Source organism: Saccopteryx bilineata, chromosome 3 (assembly GCF_036850765.1).
Source record: "Saccopteryx bilineata isolate mSacBil1 chromosome 3, mSacBil1_pri_phased_curated, whole genome shotgun sequence".
In the NCBI taxonomy this organism is placed as follows: Eukaryota; Metazoa; Chordata; class Mammalia; order Chiroptera; family Emballonuridae; genus Saccopteryx; species Saccopteryx bilineata.
The window spans coordinates 37064477-37077362 of NC_089492.1; the positions used below are offsets into that span (position 1 = coordinate 37064477).

The 12886-nt window shown below is 36.9% G+C and overlaps 1 protein-coding gene across 1 annotated transcript in view; it reads left to right on the forward strand.

The window, feature by feature from the left end:
* The window catches only part of STK3 (serine/threonine kinase 3), a 389481-nt gene that overhangs the window by 104173 nt on the left and 272422 nt on the right, over nucleotides 1–12886 (forward strand). The window contains exons 5-6 of the mRNA XM_066265981.1: nucleotides 1325–1489; nucleotides 2185–2352. Coding sequence (XP_066122078.1) covers nucleotides 1325–1489; nucleotides 2185–2352 — 333 coding nt within the window. The remainder of the gene's footprint in view (nucleotides 1–1324; nucleotides 1490–2184; nucleotides 2353–12886) is intronic.

The following is a 12886-nucleotide window of genomic DNA, read 5'->3' on the forward strand; positions in this document are numbered from 1 at the left end:
TAGCCTAGAGCAGGGGTCCCCAAACTATGGCCCGGCCCACGGGCCGCATGCGGCCCCCTGAGGCCATTTATCCACCCCCGCCACACTTCCAGTGGGGCCCGGTCAAAGTGCAGCGTTGCTCACATACAGTACTACTTTCGGTGACGTGGATGCATGCGTCACAGCTCTGGAAGTGCGTCATATCACTTGTTACGGCTAGCAGTGACAAATATGGAACTGGACATTGACCATCTCATTAGCCAAAAGCAGGCCCATAGTTCCCATTGAAATAGTGGTCAGTTTGTTGATTTAAATTTACTTGTTCTTTATTTTAAATATTGTATTTGTTCCCGTTTTGTTTTTTGACTTTAAAATAGATACGTGCAGTGTGCGTATGAATTTATTCATAGTTTTTATAGTCTGGCCCTCCAACGGTCTGAGGGACAGTGAACTGGCTCCCTGTGTAAAAAGTTTGGGGACCCCTGAGATAGAGGTTAAAAGTATAGATTATGATCATATAGGAGTCACATTGTGTCTCACACTTGTGTGTGAAAAGAAAGAAGTTACTGAACCTCTTTGCAATAACTTTTTTGTTTGTTTCCATTTTCCTAGTCTGTCTGTGACATTTTTATTTTTTAGCTCTCATTACCCTGCTTCCCCGAAAATAAGACATCCCCCCAAAATAAGACCTAGTGCAATTTTTTTCAAGCTTAGAAATATAAGGCCTCCCCTGAAAATAAGACCTTGCGTGTCTTTAGGAGCAAAAATTAATATAAGACACTGCCTTATTTTGGGGGAAACATGGTATTAGGGTCAGCAATCCATGGTGTGGGTAGGTCAGGAGTGACCTGGCTGGGAGCAGGAGGAGTGTTACTGGTGCTTTTGTGCAGGAGTCGGACAGCAAGCCATCCTGTCTCCTCTCCTTTCCTTTATGCAAAACTGTTGGTTTTTATTTTCATCAAGAATGGGAGGCATTACAGGGAAGTGTGTCTGAGTTTACTTTTTCAGGATAGATAGCTACAATATTGCTATTTCATTGTTAGGAGATGTGGAAAACACTGATTTCTTAGGATCTTGTTGATTCTTGTCATGTGTTATGTGCATTAGGAATTACATTATAATGTTAAAGGAAGGAGAAATTTAATGATAAGTTTCTATTGTTAGTAATGTGTTTAATAAGAGTGACAGAATATGTATGGGGCAAAAAGAGGTTCTCAGTTTACCTGTTGTTAGCCTTTTCCTAGAGGTTTGATAGTCATTAGAAAGAAGTGCTTTTACCATGCTCTCTTGGAAAACTTTATCTAACATGGTGTTTCAATGAAATTTTTAAAATATTTCTTTCTAGTTAACAGAAGATGAAATTGCAACTATTCTTAAATCTACTTTGAAAGGACTAGAATATTTACACTTTATGAGAAAAATACACAGAGATATAAAAGCTGGAAATATTCTCCTCAATACAGAAGGACATGCAAAATTGGCAGATTTTGGTGTGGCTGGTCAGTTAACAGTAAGTGTGATAATTTTGGAAATACTTTTGGTTTACATGTTCAGGTTTGATTGTAACTAAACTTTAATAACTTTTGGGGGGTATGGAAATAAATGTATAACTTCATTGTTCTAGGGTAGAAGGAACCATAACTTGAGTATGATTCATTACTTATATTTACAATTTAAGAGAGTGAGTAAATATAAAAATATATGTTGTCATTGAAATGTGTAAATGTTGGAAAAGGAAAGCTATGTTGGTTCATTTGTGTAGCTTTCATTGTTATAGTACTATCTTTAATGAGGATAGGGTATATAAGTTACTTGTGGACTCTTGATTATTTTATACTTTTTTATGCTTATTTTATTGATTTTAGAGAAAGAGGTATGGAGAGAGAGAGAGAAACAGACAGACAGGAACATAGATCCGTTCCTGTATGTGCCCTGACCAGGGATCGAACTGGTAACTTTTGTACTTTTGGACAATGCTCTAACCAACTGAGCTATCCAGCCAGGGCATGAACTCTTGATTATTTTAGAATCCAAAATTTCTAAATATGTTATGTCATAACTAATAGAAGTTTTAGGAAAATAGTCACTTTCATCTGTAATCTGTAGTATTTGAAGGTTTCATATACATAGTTGTAAGAATATGCTGACAAACAGATTCCTTAGAGTTTTTGCACTAGTATTTATGTTAGTGTAATGTTTTTGCAGGACACAATGGCAAAACGCAATACTGTGATAGGAACTCCATTTTGGATGGCTCCTGAGGTAATTCAAGAAATAGGCTATAACTGTGTGGCTGACATCTGGTCCCTTGGCATTACTTCTATAGAGATGGCTGAAGGAAAGCCTCCTTATGCTGATATTCATCCAATGAGGGTAAGAAAATGATGATTTTCTAGAAATGTCAATGTTATAAGTGTTGCAGTGTTACAATGTCAGTGTAAGTAAATATAAAGCAAATTAAATAAGTTCATTTGAATTTATGTTCTGTGCAAAAAATATCTGTCAAAAATTAGAGACTGTTAACTTTTCTCTCTGTCTCCCAACCCCCCATCTTTAGTTGTGAGCAAAGAAGTGAAGGCTATATTTCTCTCTGTTTTCCTCCCCAGAAGATATACAATACCTGTAAAAATTTCCTTTGCTTTTCAATAGAAGAAAGGGTTGTTAAGTTCACTACATTCTTCAATTCATTGTTTCTTGATGTGGCAGTGGAGGCGTTGAAAGAAATTGGTTCTTTCTTTTCCATTAAACCTGCAAATTCTGCCTTTCTGTGTTTTTGTTTCTCTTCTTTTTCTTCTCTTGTCTGAGGCTGATATTTAAAAAATCCTGATTTCTAATACTGCTGTGTACTTGTAAGCAAAATAATCGTATTTCTTTAGTTAGTGCTTCGTGAGAAAACGTACTTTTTTTTTTTTAATTATTATATGCTCTGTTATCTCTTTGTCCAGGATAATTTTTGAATTTGAAGTATATACCTTGCATATTCAAGTCTAATTGCTTTTAAGCAATTTAGAGTATGTGATGATATAGCTTTTACTAATGTGAGAATCTCAATTCATTATAGATAAATGTCTTTATCTTTGTAAACTTATTGCCCTCTAGTGGCTATAGTTACTTCAAGAAGAAGGCATATAGGAATAAAGGGAGAAGAGAGAGAGAGGAGAGAGAGTATGTAGTGTATGTATGTGCATGCACACATGTGTGTAAAGAAGAGAAGATGTGTCAGGGTGACTGGAGAAAAGTGTGAAATAAATAGTTGGGAGGAAAAATAATGCAGTATTTTAGAATACCTGAAGAATAAATTGGAATTATTTCTGCTAGTACAATGTTGTTATAGATTGAATTTCAATAATAAAGGTAACATTACACTATACCTAAAATATTAAAAAGTCTGCTTTCCACTTTAAAGAGAATTCTTTGAGTAATACAATTGTATGGAATATGTATGTATCATCTTCCTTGTGCATATGAATTTCTTTGCTAAAGTGAAAAATAAAAATAACATGAATTATTTGTTTGAAAATAACCTGGAAAATATGTACAAAATTAGTATAAAATCAACAATGCATATTTTTATTTCTTATTTGATTATCTTTTGTCAGTTATCTTTGGTATTTTTAGGTAGAGTGTTTTTAGGGTGAACCTCAAATTAGGTGTATTTGAGTTTGACTTAGTGAGGTAAACTAAAGTATCTAAGGCAACCCAGCTAAGTGCCAGAGCTGGGATTTAACCCAGGACTTAGATTATTATTGTGTGCTTCCTCCTTGTGTAAATCTTATTTTTCCATTCAAATACTCTTTCTAGCAGATTGCGAAGAATTGCAATATGTGGCCCTACCTTTCAAGTCCCATTTCAGTTTTTATTTCTAGTAAAGCCTTCCTTGTTAGTCACTACCTAAGTTGATTTCTCTTTTCCCTCACAATTTATGTGTAGGGAACTCTCAACTCTACAGTTCTTTGTGTAGTTTATCAAGTGTTGCCTTATACATTTCCAAACACCATACGGTTTTAGAGTTTTTATTTAATAAATTGTTATCCTTATTTAACTTACCTCATGTTTATGAACTGCCTTACAAATTTGAGTATGAACTGCAAGTATTGGGAAACTATCAAGGTCGTGTGGCAAATACAGCTTTCCCAAAACCTGCTCACATTTTATCATCGTCAACACATACTACAGATTTCCTTTAAATGATAGATTCGCTTGATTCATTATTGAGAAAATGTCTTGTCAGATGCCCAGTTCTGAACAACAATGGCTTTTCTGTCAGTTAGCCTTTAAAGTGAAATCGGCGTTCCTTGAAGAGGAGTTGCAGCTTGTTTAGCCTGCTGTTCGGTCCTCGAGCGGTTTCCTGTGAGGTAATCGCTGCTCCTCTGTGTGGAGGGCATGTGCTTTATGTGTATCTCCCATTTCATCACAAAGAATATTATATTAAAAAGATATTAATAAATTTAATAATACTTACTGCTTCATCACAGTTTGAATGGTTTGGTGGGGTTAAGATGGAAAGATAAAAGAAAAAGCTGTCCACGAGGGAAACAAGATGGTTAAAGACCCAGCTAAAGATGGAAAGGAAGAAACTGTAGTGTTATCCATCTGAGTTTGTAGGCTTTCCTCTAGGAGTGCTCAGCAGTGGAATGGAATGCATCATGGTCTTGATCCCAGGTGTGGGTTTTAATGAATGAGTGTCTTGGAAGGATGGGGTTTTGGAACATTTAAGGATATTTTGAGAAGATAGTTCAGGTGCTACCAATGAAGGATAGCCTGGAAAAAGTGGAGAGAGGATAAGGAGCTAGACAATGTTCTACCCTCTGGCTGCATAGCAGTCCCCAGGAGCTTTGACAAATCTCTGGTGGCTCAGTCCTACCCCAAACCAATTAATTCAGAATATCAGTCTTTTCAGTGAGGTTAGAGAGCAGATAAAGTTATAGTTAAGGTATGAGAAAGCTGGTAGATAGGAAATTCTGATTAGTGAATGAAATATTACAGTTTTCTTTTTAAGTTAAAAATTCTTCTTTAACAACTCTTAAATATTTTAATCTTCATTTTAGTAAGTGGGTTGGATGAAATGGATATTTAAAGAATTATGTTATTTGTTAAGATAACGTAACTTTTAAGTGGTAGCACTGAGATATGAACTCAGTCTAGTACATGTTCTTGCCCAGACACCAAACAAGTATCTTCTGTGTTTGCAGCTGACCCTGGAACAATGTGTAGGTTAGGGGTGCTGACCCCTAGTAGTTGAGAAATTTGTGATTCTTTTTAAACTTAATTTTTTCTACTCTTAATAGTTAACACATATATTAGTTAACACATATTTTATACATGTATTATACGCTGTGTTCTCACAATAAAGTAAGCTAGAGAAAAAAATGTTAAAATCTTAAGGAAGAGAAAATATATTTTGCATATTGAAAAAAAATTCACATATAATTGGATGCAGTTGAAACCTGCTTTGTTTAAGGGTCAACTGTATCCCTAACTGTATGCAAATAGAGGAGTGGCTAGCAAAATACCGTATTTCCCATGTATAAGAAGCACCTTCATTTTGGGGCTCGAAATTTGATCTTTTTTTTTTTTGGTGACAGAGATGGAGTCAGAAAGAGGGACAAATAGAGACAGACAGGAAGAGAGAGAGAGAAGCATCAATTCTTTGTTGTAGCACCTTAGTTGTTCATTGATTGCTTTCTCATATGTGCCTTCACCAGGGGGCTCCAGCAGACTGAGTGACCCCTTGCTCGAGCCAGTGACCTTGGGCTCAAGCTGGTGAGCCTTGCTCAAACCAGATGAACCCATGCTTAGGCTGGTGACATTTTGGGGTCTCAAACCTGGGTCCTCCGCGTCCCAGTCCGATATTCTATCCACTGCATCACCGCCTTGGTCAGGCAGGGCCCAAAATTTGAAAAAAAAATGTATTACATAAAGTTATTGAACTCAAGTTTTATTCATCATAAAATTCATACAACTTCTCATCACTGTCAAAACTCCTATCCATTAGCTTGTCCTCATCTGTGTTTGATGATGGATCACTGTTTTCAACAATGAGTGCAAAAACAAGTGTGAAAAAGTGGGAAAAGCAAGTAAAAAAACCCTACAACCACTATATAAGATGCACCCTGTTTTAACCCCCCCCAAATTTGAAAAATAGTGCGTCTTATACATGGAGAAATACGGTAAGAATTCTATAAGCCATATAATATCATCATCATTATTAATTTAATCTATGAACCTTCTGAGTTTGTTCCAGGGTGGCAGGATATATAGACATTTATTTTTTTGTGTATTTGGTTTCCTACCTATATTTTTGGTAGAAACATAGGCTTATGAGATAACCAGTAGTCTATACAAAGTTGTCACAGTAGAATGAAGATGTGATCTGCAGTAGGACCACTAAAACAAATGGAGGCAAAGAAAGCTAGTTCTTTTAATATAAGTAAAGGGCATTATACAGTTTATTGCGTACAGATAGATGGCTGTCTAGGACAGAAGACTAACTTAGGATGTGGTGGGCCAGCTTCTCTAGCTTCCACATCCGGGGGTGGGTCGGGATGCCCAGCCACTGCTGATATTGTCTGATTGGAGTAAGGATTCTAACCAGTCTTTCTGAAATTACCTTTGTCTATTCTCTTTCTACTATGCCTGCCTCTAGATACATATAAATAAGAACAACTCCAGAAGAGCAGTGCTGACTCCAAGAGTGAGTGACCTGGTAGTCAGTCTCCTGGTCATTTTCTCAGACAGACCAGTCTTTTAGTATGCCCATTCTCCAGGCCTGCTTGAGACCTGTGCTTACTTAGGCAAGAAGAGGGGCATCGAGCTTGGGTAATTTAGAATGGAATGGCTCCTGCCTAAATGGCTGCAAGTTAATACTGTGCTGTTTACTAATTCATCTTTTTGAAAGACATATATTTTGAATGTCATAGCCTGAAGGATGTGAAGAACTTAAAGATGGTACTAAATTAGAAAATGAAAGTAATTATATTAAATTGGAATTTGGCAGTTAATTGAAAGTGAGTCTTTTGAAGGTGTTAAAGCTGAGGTCATTTGTTTTATACACTTTTAGTTTATCATTTTATCAAAAATTGGTTCTTAATCATTCCTGAGAGAGAATAAGAGGTCTTTAGAGCATAGATATTCAAGGAGGAATTTCCTAATAAAAAGAGCTATTAAAAACACTAGATTTTTTTGATGACAAGTGATGAACTAAATTTGTTAGTTTTGATACAACTCTCTCTCTTAAAAGAGAAACTTACAATGAATACAAACCAAATCTTTGCTGTGGTGGGTAGTAATAATTATCTGTATACTAAAGGACACCAATGCATTATACATTAAAACATGTAAATCTTTCTGAACAGAGGAATGAAAATGTGCTTATAAATTTATATCCAGCTATTACATTAAAATTAATTAGTAATGGTAAATGGAAGTAAATCTATCTTCTCAAAATGTAAATGAAACAAATTTTATGTTAAAACCCTGTTCATTTTTAAAAGTTAAATATAAAGCCACCAAATTTACTTTAGTAAATTAAATAAATAAAATATTTAAAATTTTAATTTTGAATTCAATTAACCTCATACTTCTGGAGAGCAGTCTTCTTAGCCCTTTAGAAAATACAATTATAAAAAATCAAGAAAGGAGTGAATAATATCATTTTTCTAAATATCACTGTATCCCTCCACCAAACCCAACCGCTTCTTAGATATCATTAAGACCCTACTGATTATTAACACAGCTTCACTTGTGCTGTGTTTTGTTTTGTTTTATAAGCTTGTGTTTGGTTACCAGTTACTCAGCATAGTGACAGCGCTAAGTCTTCAATCAGACTAAGGACAGCAGGCAAAGGGACTACTGAGATATGACATCATTTGAAGGAAAGAAAATAAAAATTAAAACTAAGAATTTTACTTTTGTACAATATAATACCAAATGTGCATTCCATTTTAAAAATAAGATGTACAGGCCCTGGCCGGTTGGCTCAGCAGTAGAGCGTCGGCCTGGCGTGCGGGGGGGCCCGGGTTCGATTCCCGGCCAGGGCACATAGGAGAAGCGCCCATTTGCTTCTCCACCTCCTTCCTCTCTGTCTCTCTCTTCCCTTCCCGCAGCCGGGGCTCCTTGGAGCAAGGATGGCCCGGGCGCTGGGGATGGCTCCTTGGCCTCTGCCCCGGGCGCTGGAGTGGCTCTGGTCGCGGCAGAGCGACGCCCCGGAGGGGCAGAGCATCACCCCCTGGTGGGCAGAGCATCGCCCCTGGTGGGCATGCCGGGTGGATCCCGGTCGGGCGCATGCGGGAGTCTGTCTGACTGTCTCTCCCCGTTTCCAGCTTAAGAAAAAAAAAAAAAGATGTACAACTACATAGTATATCTTAGGAAGATTTTTGTCAAATGTGAGTGAAGGAATCAGTTGGAGGCATTTTATTTATTTATTTTTATTTTTATTTTTTTTAATAAATAAATTTTTATTAATGTTAATGGGGTGACATCAATAAATCAGGGTACATATATTCAAAGAAAACATGTCCAGGTTATCTTGTCATTCAGTTATAATTATGTTGCATACCCATTACCCAAAGTCAGATTGTCCATCACCCTCTATCTAGTTTTCTTTGTGCCCCTCCCCCTCCCCCTTCCCCTCACCCTCTTTCCCTTCCATGCCCCCCCTCCCCCACACCCCCAGTAACCACCACACTCTTGTCCATGTCTCTTAGTCTCAGTTTTATGTCCCACCAATGTATGGAATCATGCAGTTCTTGTTTTTTTCTGATTTACTTATTTCACTCTGTATAATGTTATCAAGATCCCACCATTTTGTTGTAAATGATCCAATGTCATCATTTCTTATGACTAATATTCCATAGTGTATATGTGCCACATCTTCTTTATCCAGTCTTCTATTGAAGGGCTTTTTGGTTGTTTCCATGTCCTGGCCACTGTGAACAATGCTGCAATGAACATGGGTCTGCATGTGTCTTTACGTATCAGTGTTTCTGAGTTTTTGGGGTATATCCCAGTAGAGGGATTGCTGGGTCATAAGGTAGTTCTATTTTCAGTTTTTTGAGGAACTATCATACTTTCTTCCATAATGGTTGTACTACTTTACATTCCCACCAACAGTGAATGAGGGTTCCTTTTTCTCCACAGCCTCTCCAACATTTGCTATTACCTGTCTTGTTGAAAATAGCTAATCTAACAGGTGTGAGGTGGTATCTCATTGTAGTTTTGATTTGCATTTCTCTAATAGCTAATGAAGATGAGCATCTTTTCATATATCTGTGAGCCATTTATATTTCTTCCTGGGAGAAGTGTCTGTTCATGTCCTCTTCCCATTTTTTTTATTGGATTTTTTGTTTGTTTGTTGTTGAGTTTTATGAGTTCTTTGTAAATTTTGGATATTAGGCCTTTATCTGAGCTGTTGTTTGAAAATATCATTTCCCATTTAGTTGGCTGTCTATTTTGTTGTTAGTTTCTCTTGCTGAGCAAAAACTTCTTAGTCTGATGTAGTCCCATTCATTTATCGTTGCCTTCACTTCTCTTGCCGTGGGAGTCAAATTCATAAAATGCTCTTTAAAACCCAGGTCATGCCCTGGCCGGTTGGCTCAGTGGTAGAGTGTCGTCCTGACATGCAGGAGTCCCAGGTTCGATTCCCGGCCAGGGCACACAGGAGAAGCGCCCATCTGCTTCTCCCACCTCCCCCTCTCCTTCCTCTCTGTCTCTCTCTTCCCCTCCCGCAGCCAAGGCTCCATTGGAGCAAAGATGGCTCAGGTGCTGAGAATGGCTCTGTGGCCTCTGCCTCAGGCACTAGGATGGCTCTGGATGCAACAGAGCAAAGCCCCAGATGGGCAGAGCATCACCCCCTGGTGGGCATGCCGGGTGGATCCCGGTCAGGCGCATGCGCGAGTCTGTCTGACTGCCTCCCCGTTTCCAGCTTTGGAAAAATGCAAAAAATAAAAATAAAACCCAGGTCCATGAGTTTAGTACCTGTGTCGTCTTCTATGTACTTTATTGTTTCAGGTCTTATATTTAGGTCTTTGATCCATTTTGAATTAATTTTAGTACAAGGGGACAAGCTGTAGTCGAGTTTCATTCTTTTGCATGTGGCTTTCCAGTTTTCCCAGCACCATTTTTTGAAGAGGCTTTCTTTTCTCCATTTTGTGTTGTTGGCCCCTTTATCAAAAATTATTTGACCATACATATGTAGTTTTATTTCTGGACTTTCCATTCTCTTCCATTGGTCTGAGTGTCTGTTTTTCTGCCAATACCATGCTGTTTTGATTGTCGTGGCCCTATAATAGAGTTTGAAGTCAGGTATTGTAATGCCCCAGCTTCATTCTTTTTCCTTAGGATTGCTTTGGCTATTCGGGGGTTTTTATAATTCCATATAAATCTGATGATTTTTTGTTCCATTTCTTTAAAAAATGTCATAGGATTTTTGATGGGAATTGCATTAAATTTATAAATTGCTTTGAGTAATATGGCCATTTTAATTATATTTATTCTTCCTATCCAAGAACAAAGAATATTTTTCCATCTCATTGTATCTTTTTCGATTTCCCTTAACAATGCTTTGTAGTTTTCGTTATATAGGTCCTTTACATTCTTTGTTATGTTTATTCCTAGGTATTTAATTTTTGTTGTTGCAATCGTGAAGGGGATTATATTTTTGAGTTTGTTTTCTAATATTTCATTGTTGGCATATAGAAAGGCTATGGACTTTTGTATGTTAATTTTGTATCCTGCGACCTTACTGTATTGGTTTATTGTTTCTAGTAATCTTCTTGTGGAGTCTTTGGGGTTTTCGATGTATAGGATCATATCATCTGCAAAAAGTGATGCCTTTACTTCTTCTTTTCTGATATGGATGCCTTTTATTTCTTTCTCTTGTGTGATTGCTCTGGCCAGAACTTCTAGCACCACGTTAAATAAGAGTGGAGAGAGTGGACAACCCTGTCTTGTTCCTGATTTAAGGTGGAAAGTCCTCAGTTTTATGCCATTTAATATGATGTTGGCTGATGGTTTATCATATATGGCCTTTATTATGTTGAGATATTTTCCTCCTATACCCATTTTGTTGAGTTTCTTAAACATAAAGTTGTGTTGTATTTTATCGAATGCCTTTTCTGCATCTATTGATAAGATCATGTGGTTTTTGTTCTTTGTTTTGTTGATATGGTGTATTACGTTAACCGTTTTACATATGTTGAACCATCCTTGAGATTCTGGGATGAATCCCACTTGATCATGATGTATTATGTTTTTTAATATGTTGTTGTATTCGATTTGCCAGTATTTTGTTTAGTATTTTAGCATCTGTATTTATTAGAGATATTGGTCTGTAGTTTTCTTTTTTTGTGCCGTCCTTGCCAGGTTTTGGTATGAGGGTTATGTTGGCCTCATAAAATGTGTTTGGAAGTATTGCTTCTTCTTCAATTTTTTGGAAGACTTTGAGTAGAATAGGAACCAAGTCTTCTTTAAATGTTTGATAGAATTCACTAGTATAACCGTCTGGGCCTGGACTTTCATTTTTGGGGAGGTTTTTAATAGTTTTTTCTATTTCCTCCCTGCTAATTGGTCTGTTTAGGCTTTCTGCTTCTTCATGACTCAGTCTAGGAAGGTTGTATTGTTCTAGGAATTTATCCATTTCTTCTAGATTGTTGAATTTGGTGGCATATAGTTTTTCGTAGTATTCTACAATAATTCTTTGTATATCTATGATGTCTGTGGTGATTTCTCCTCTTTCATTTTCGATTTTGTTTATATGAGTCCTTTCTCTTTTTTCCTTGGTGAGTCTTGCCAAGGGTTTGTCAATTTTGTTGATATTTTCAAAGAACCAGCTTCTTGTTTTATTAATTTTTTCTATAGTTTCTCTGTTCTCTCTTTCATTTATTTCTGCTCTGATTTTTATTCTTTCCTTTCTTCGGCTGGTTTTGGGTTGTCTTTGTACTTCTTTTTCCAGTTCCTTAAGGTGTGAAGTTAAGTGGTTCACTTGGGCTCTCTCTTGTTTGTTCATGTAGGCCTGAAGTGATATGAACTTCCCTCTTATTACTGCTTTTGCTACATCTCAGAGATTCTGATATGTTGTATTGTCATTTTTATTTGTCTGTATACATCTTTTGATCTCTGCGCTTATTTCTTCTTTGACCCATTCATTTTTTCAAAGTATGTTGTTTAGTTTCCACATTTTTGTGGGTTTTTTTCCTCTTTTTTACAGTTGAATTCTAGTTTCAAGGCTTTATGATCAGAAAATATGCTTGGTACAATTTCAATTTTTCTGAATTTGCTGATGTTACTTTGTGGCCCAACATATGGTCAATTCTTGAGAATGTTCCATGTACACTAGAGAAAAATGTATACTCTGTCACTTTGGGATGAAGTGTCCTGTAGATGTCTATCATATCCAGGTGCTCTAGTGTTTCGTTTAAGGCCAATATATCTTTAGTGATTCTCTGTTTGGATGACTGATCTAGAGCTGTCAGCGGTGTATTGAGGTCTCCAAGTATAATTATATTTTTATCAGTTTTTGTTTTTAGGTCAATAAGTAGCTGTCTTATATATTTTGGTGCTCCTTGGTTTGGTGCATATATATTAAAAATTGTTATGTCTTCTTGATTCAGTGTCCCCTTTAAGAACAATAACAGCTTTATTACAGGAGGTAAGGTAGAAGAAAGGAGGATTTATTTGCCTTTCCAGGCCTGACTTTGCTGATAGAGCTCCAGCTCCTTCCCTGCAGCAGATAGCCATCTGCTCAGGCACCTGGGACTGGGCCTAAAACGATGCATGTGAGAAGCTTGTAGCACTGGGGCTGCTCCTTTAAAAGACTGTTGATTGTGGCATTCTTTTTCCTTCCATCTTATTTCTTCTGAATTTTCTTTGATTCTTTTTTGTTTAAAATTTCTTCCTTCTCAGGAGTCAG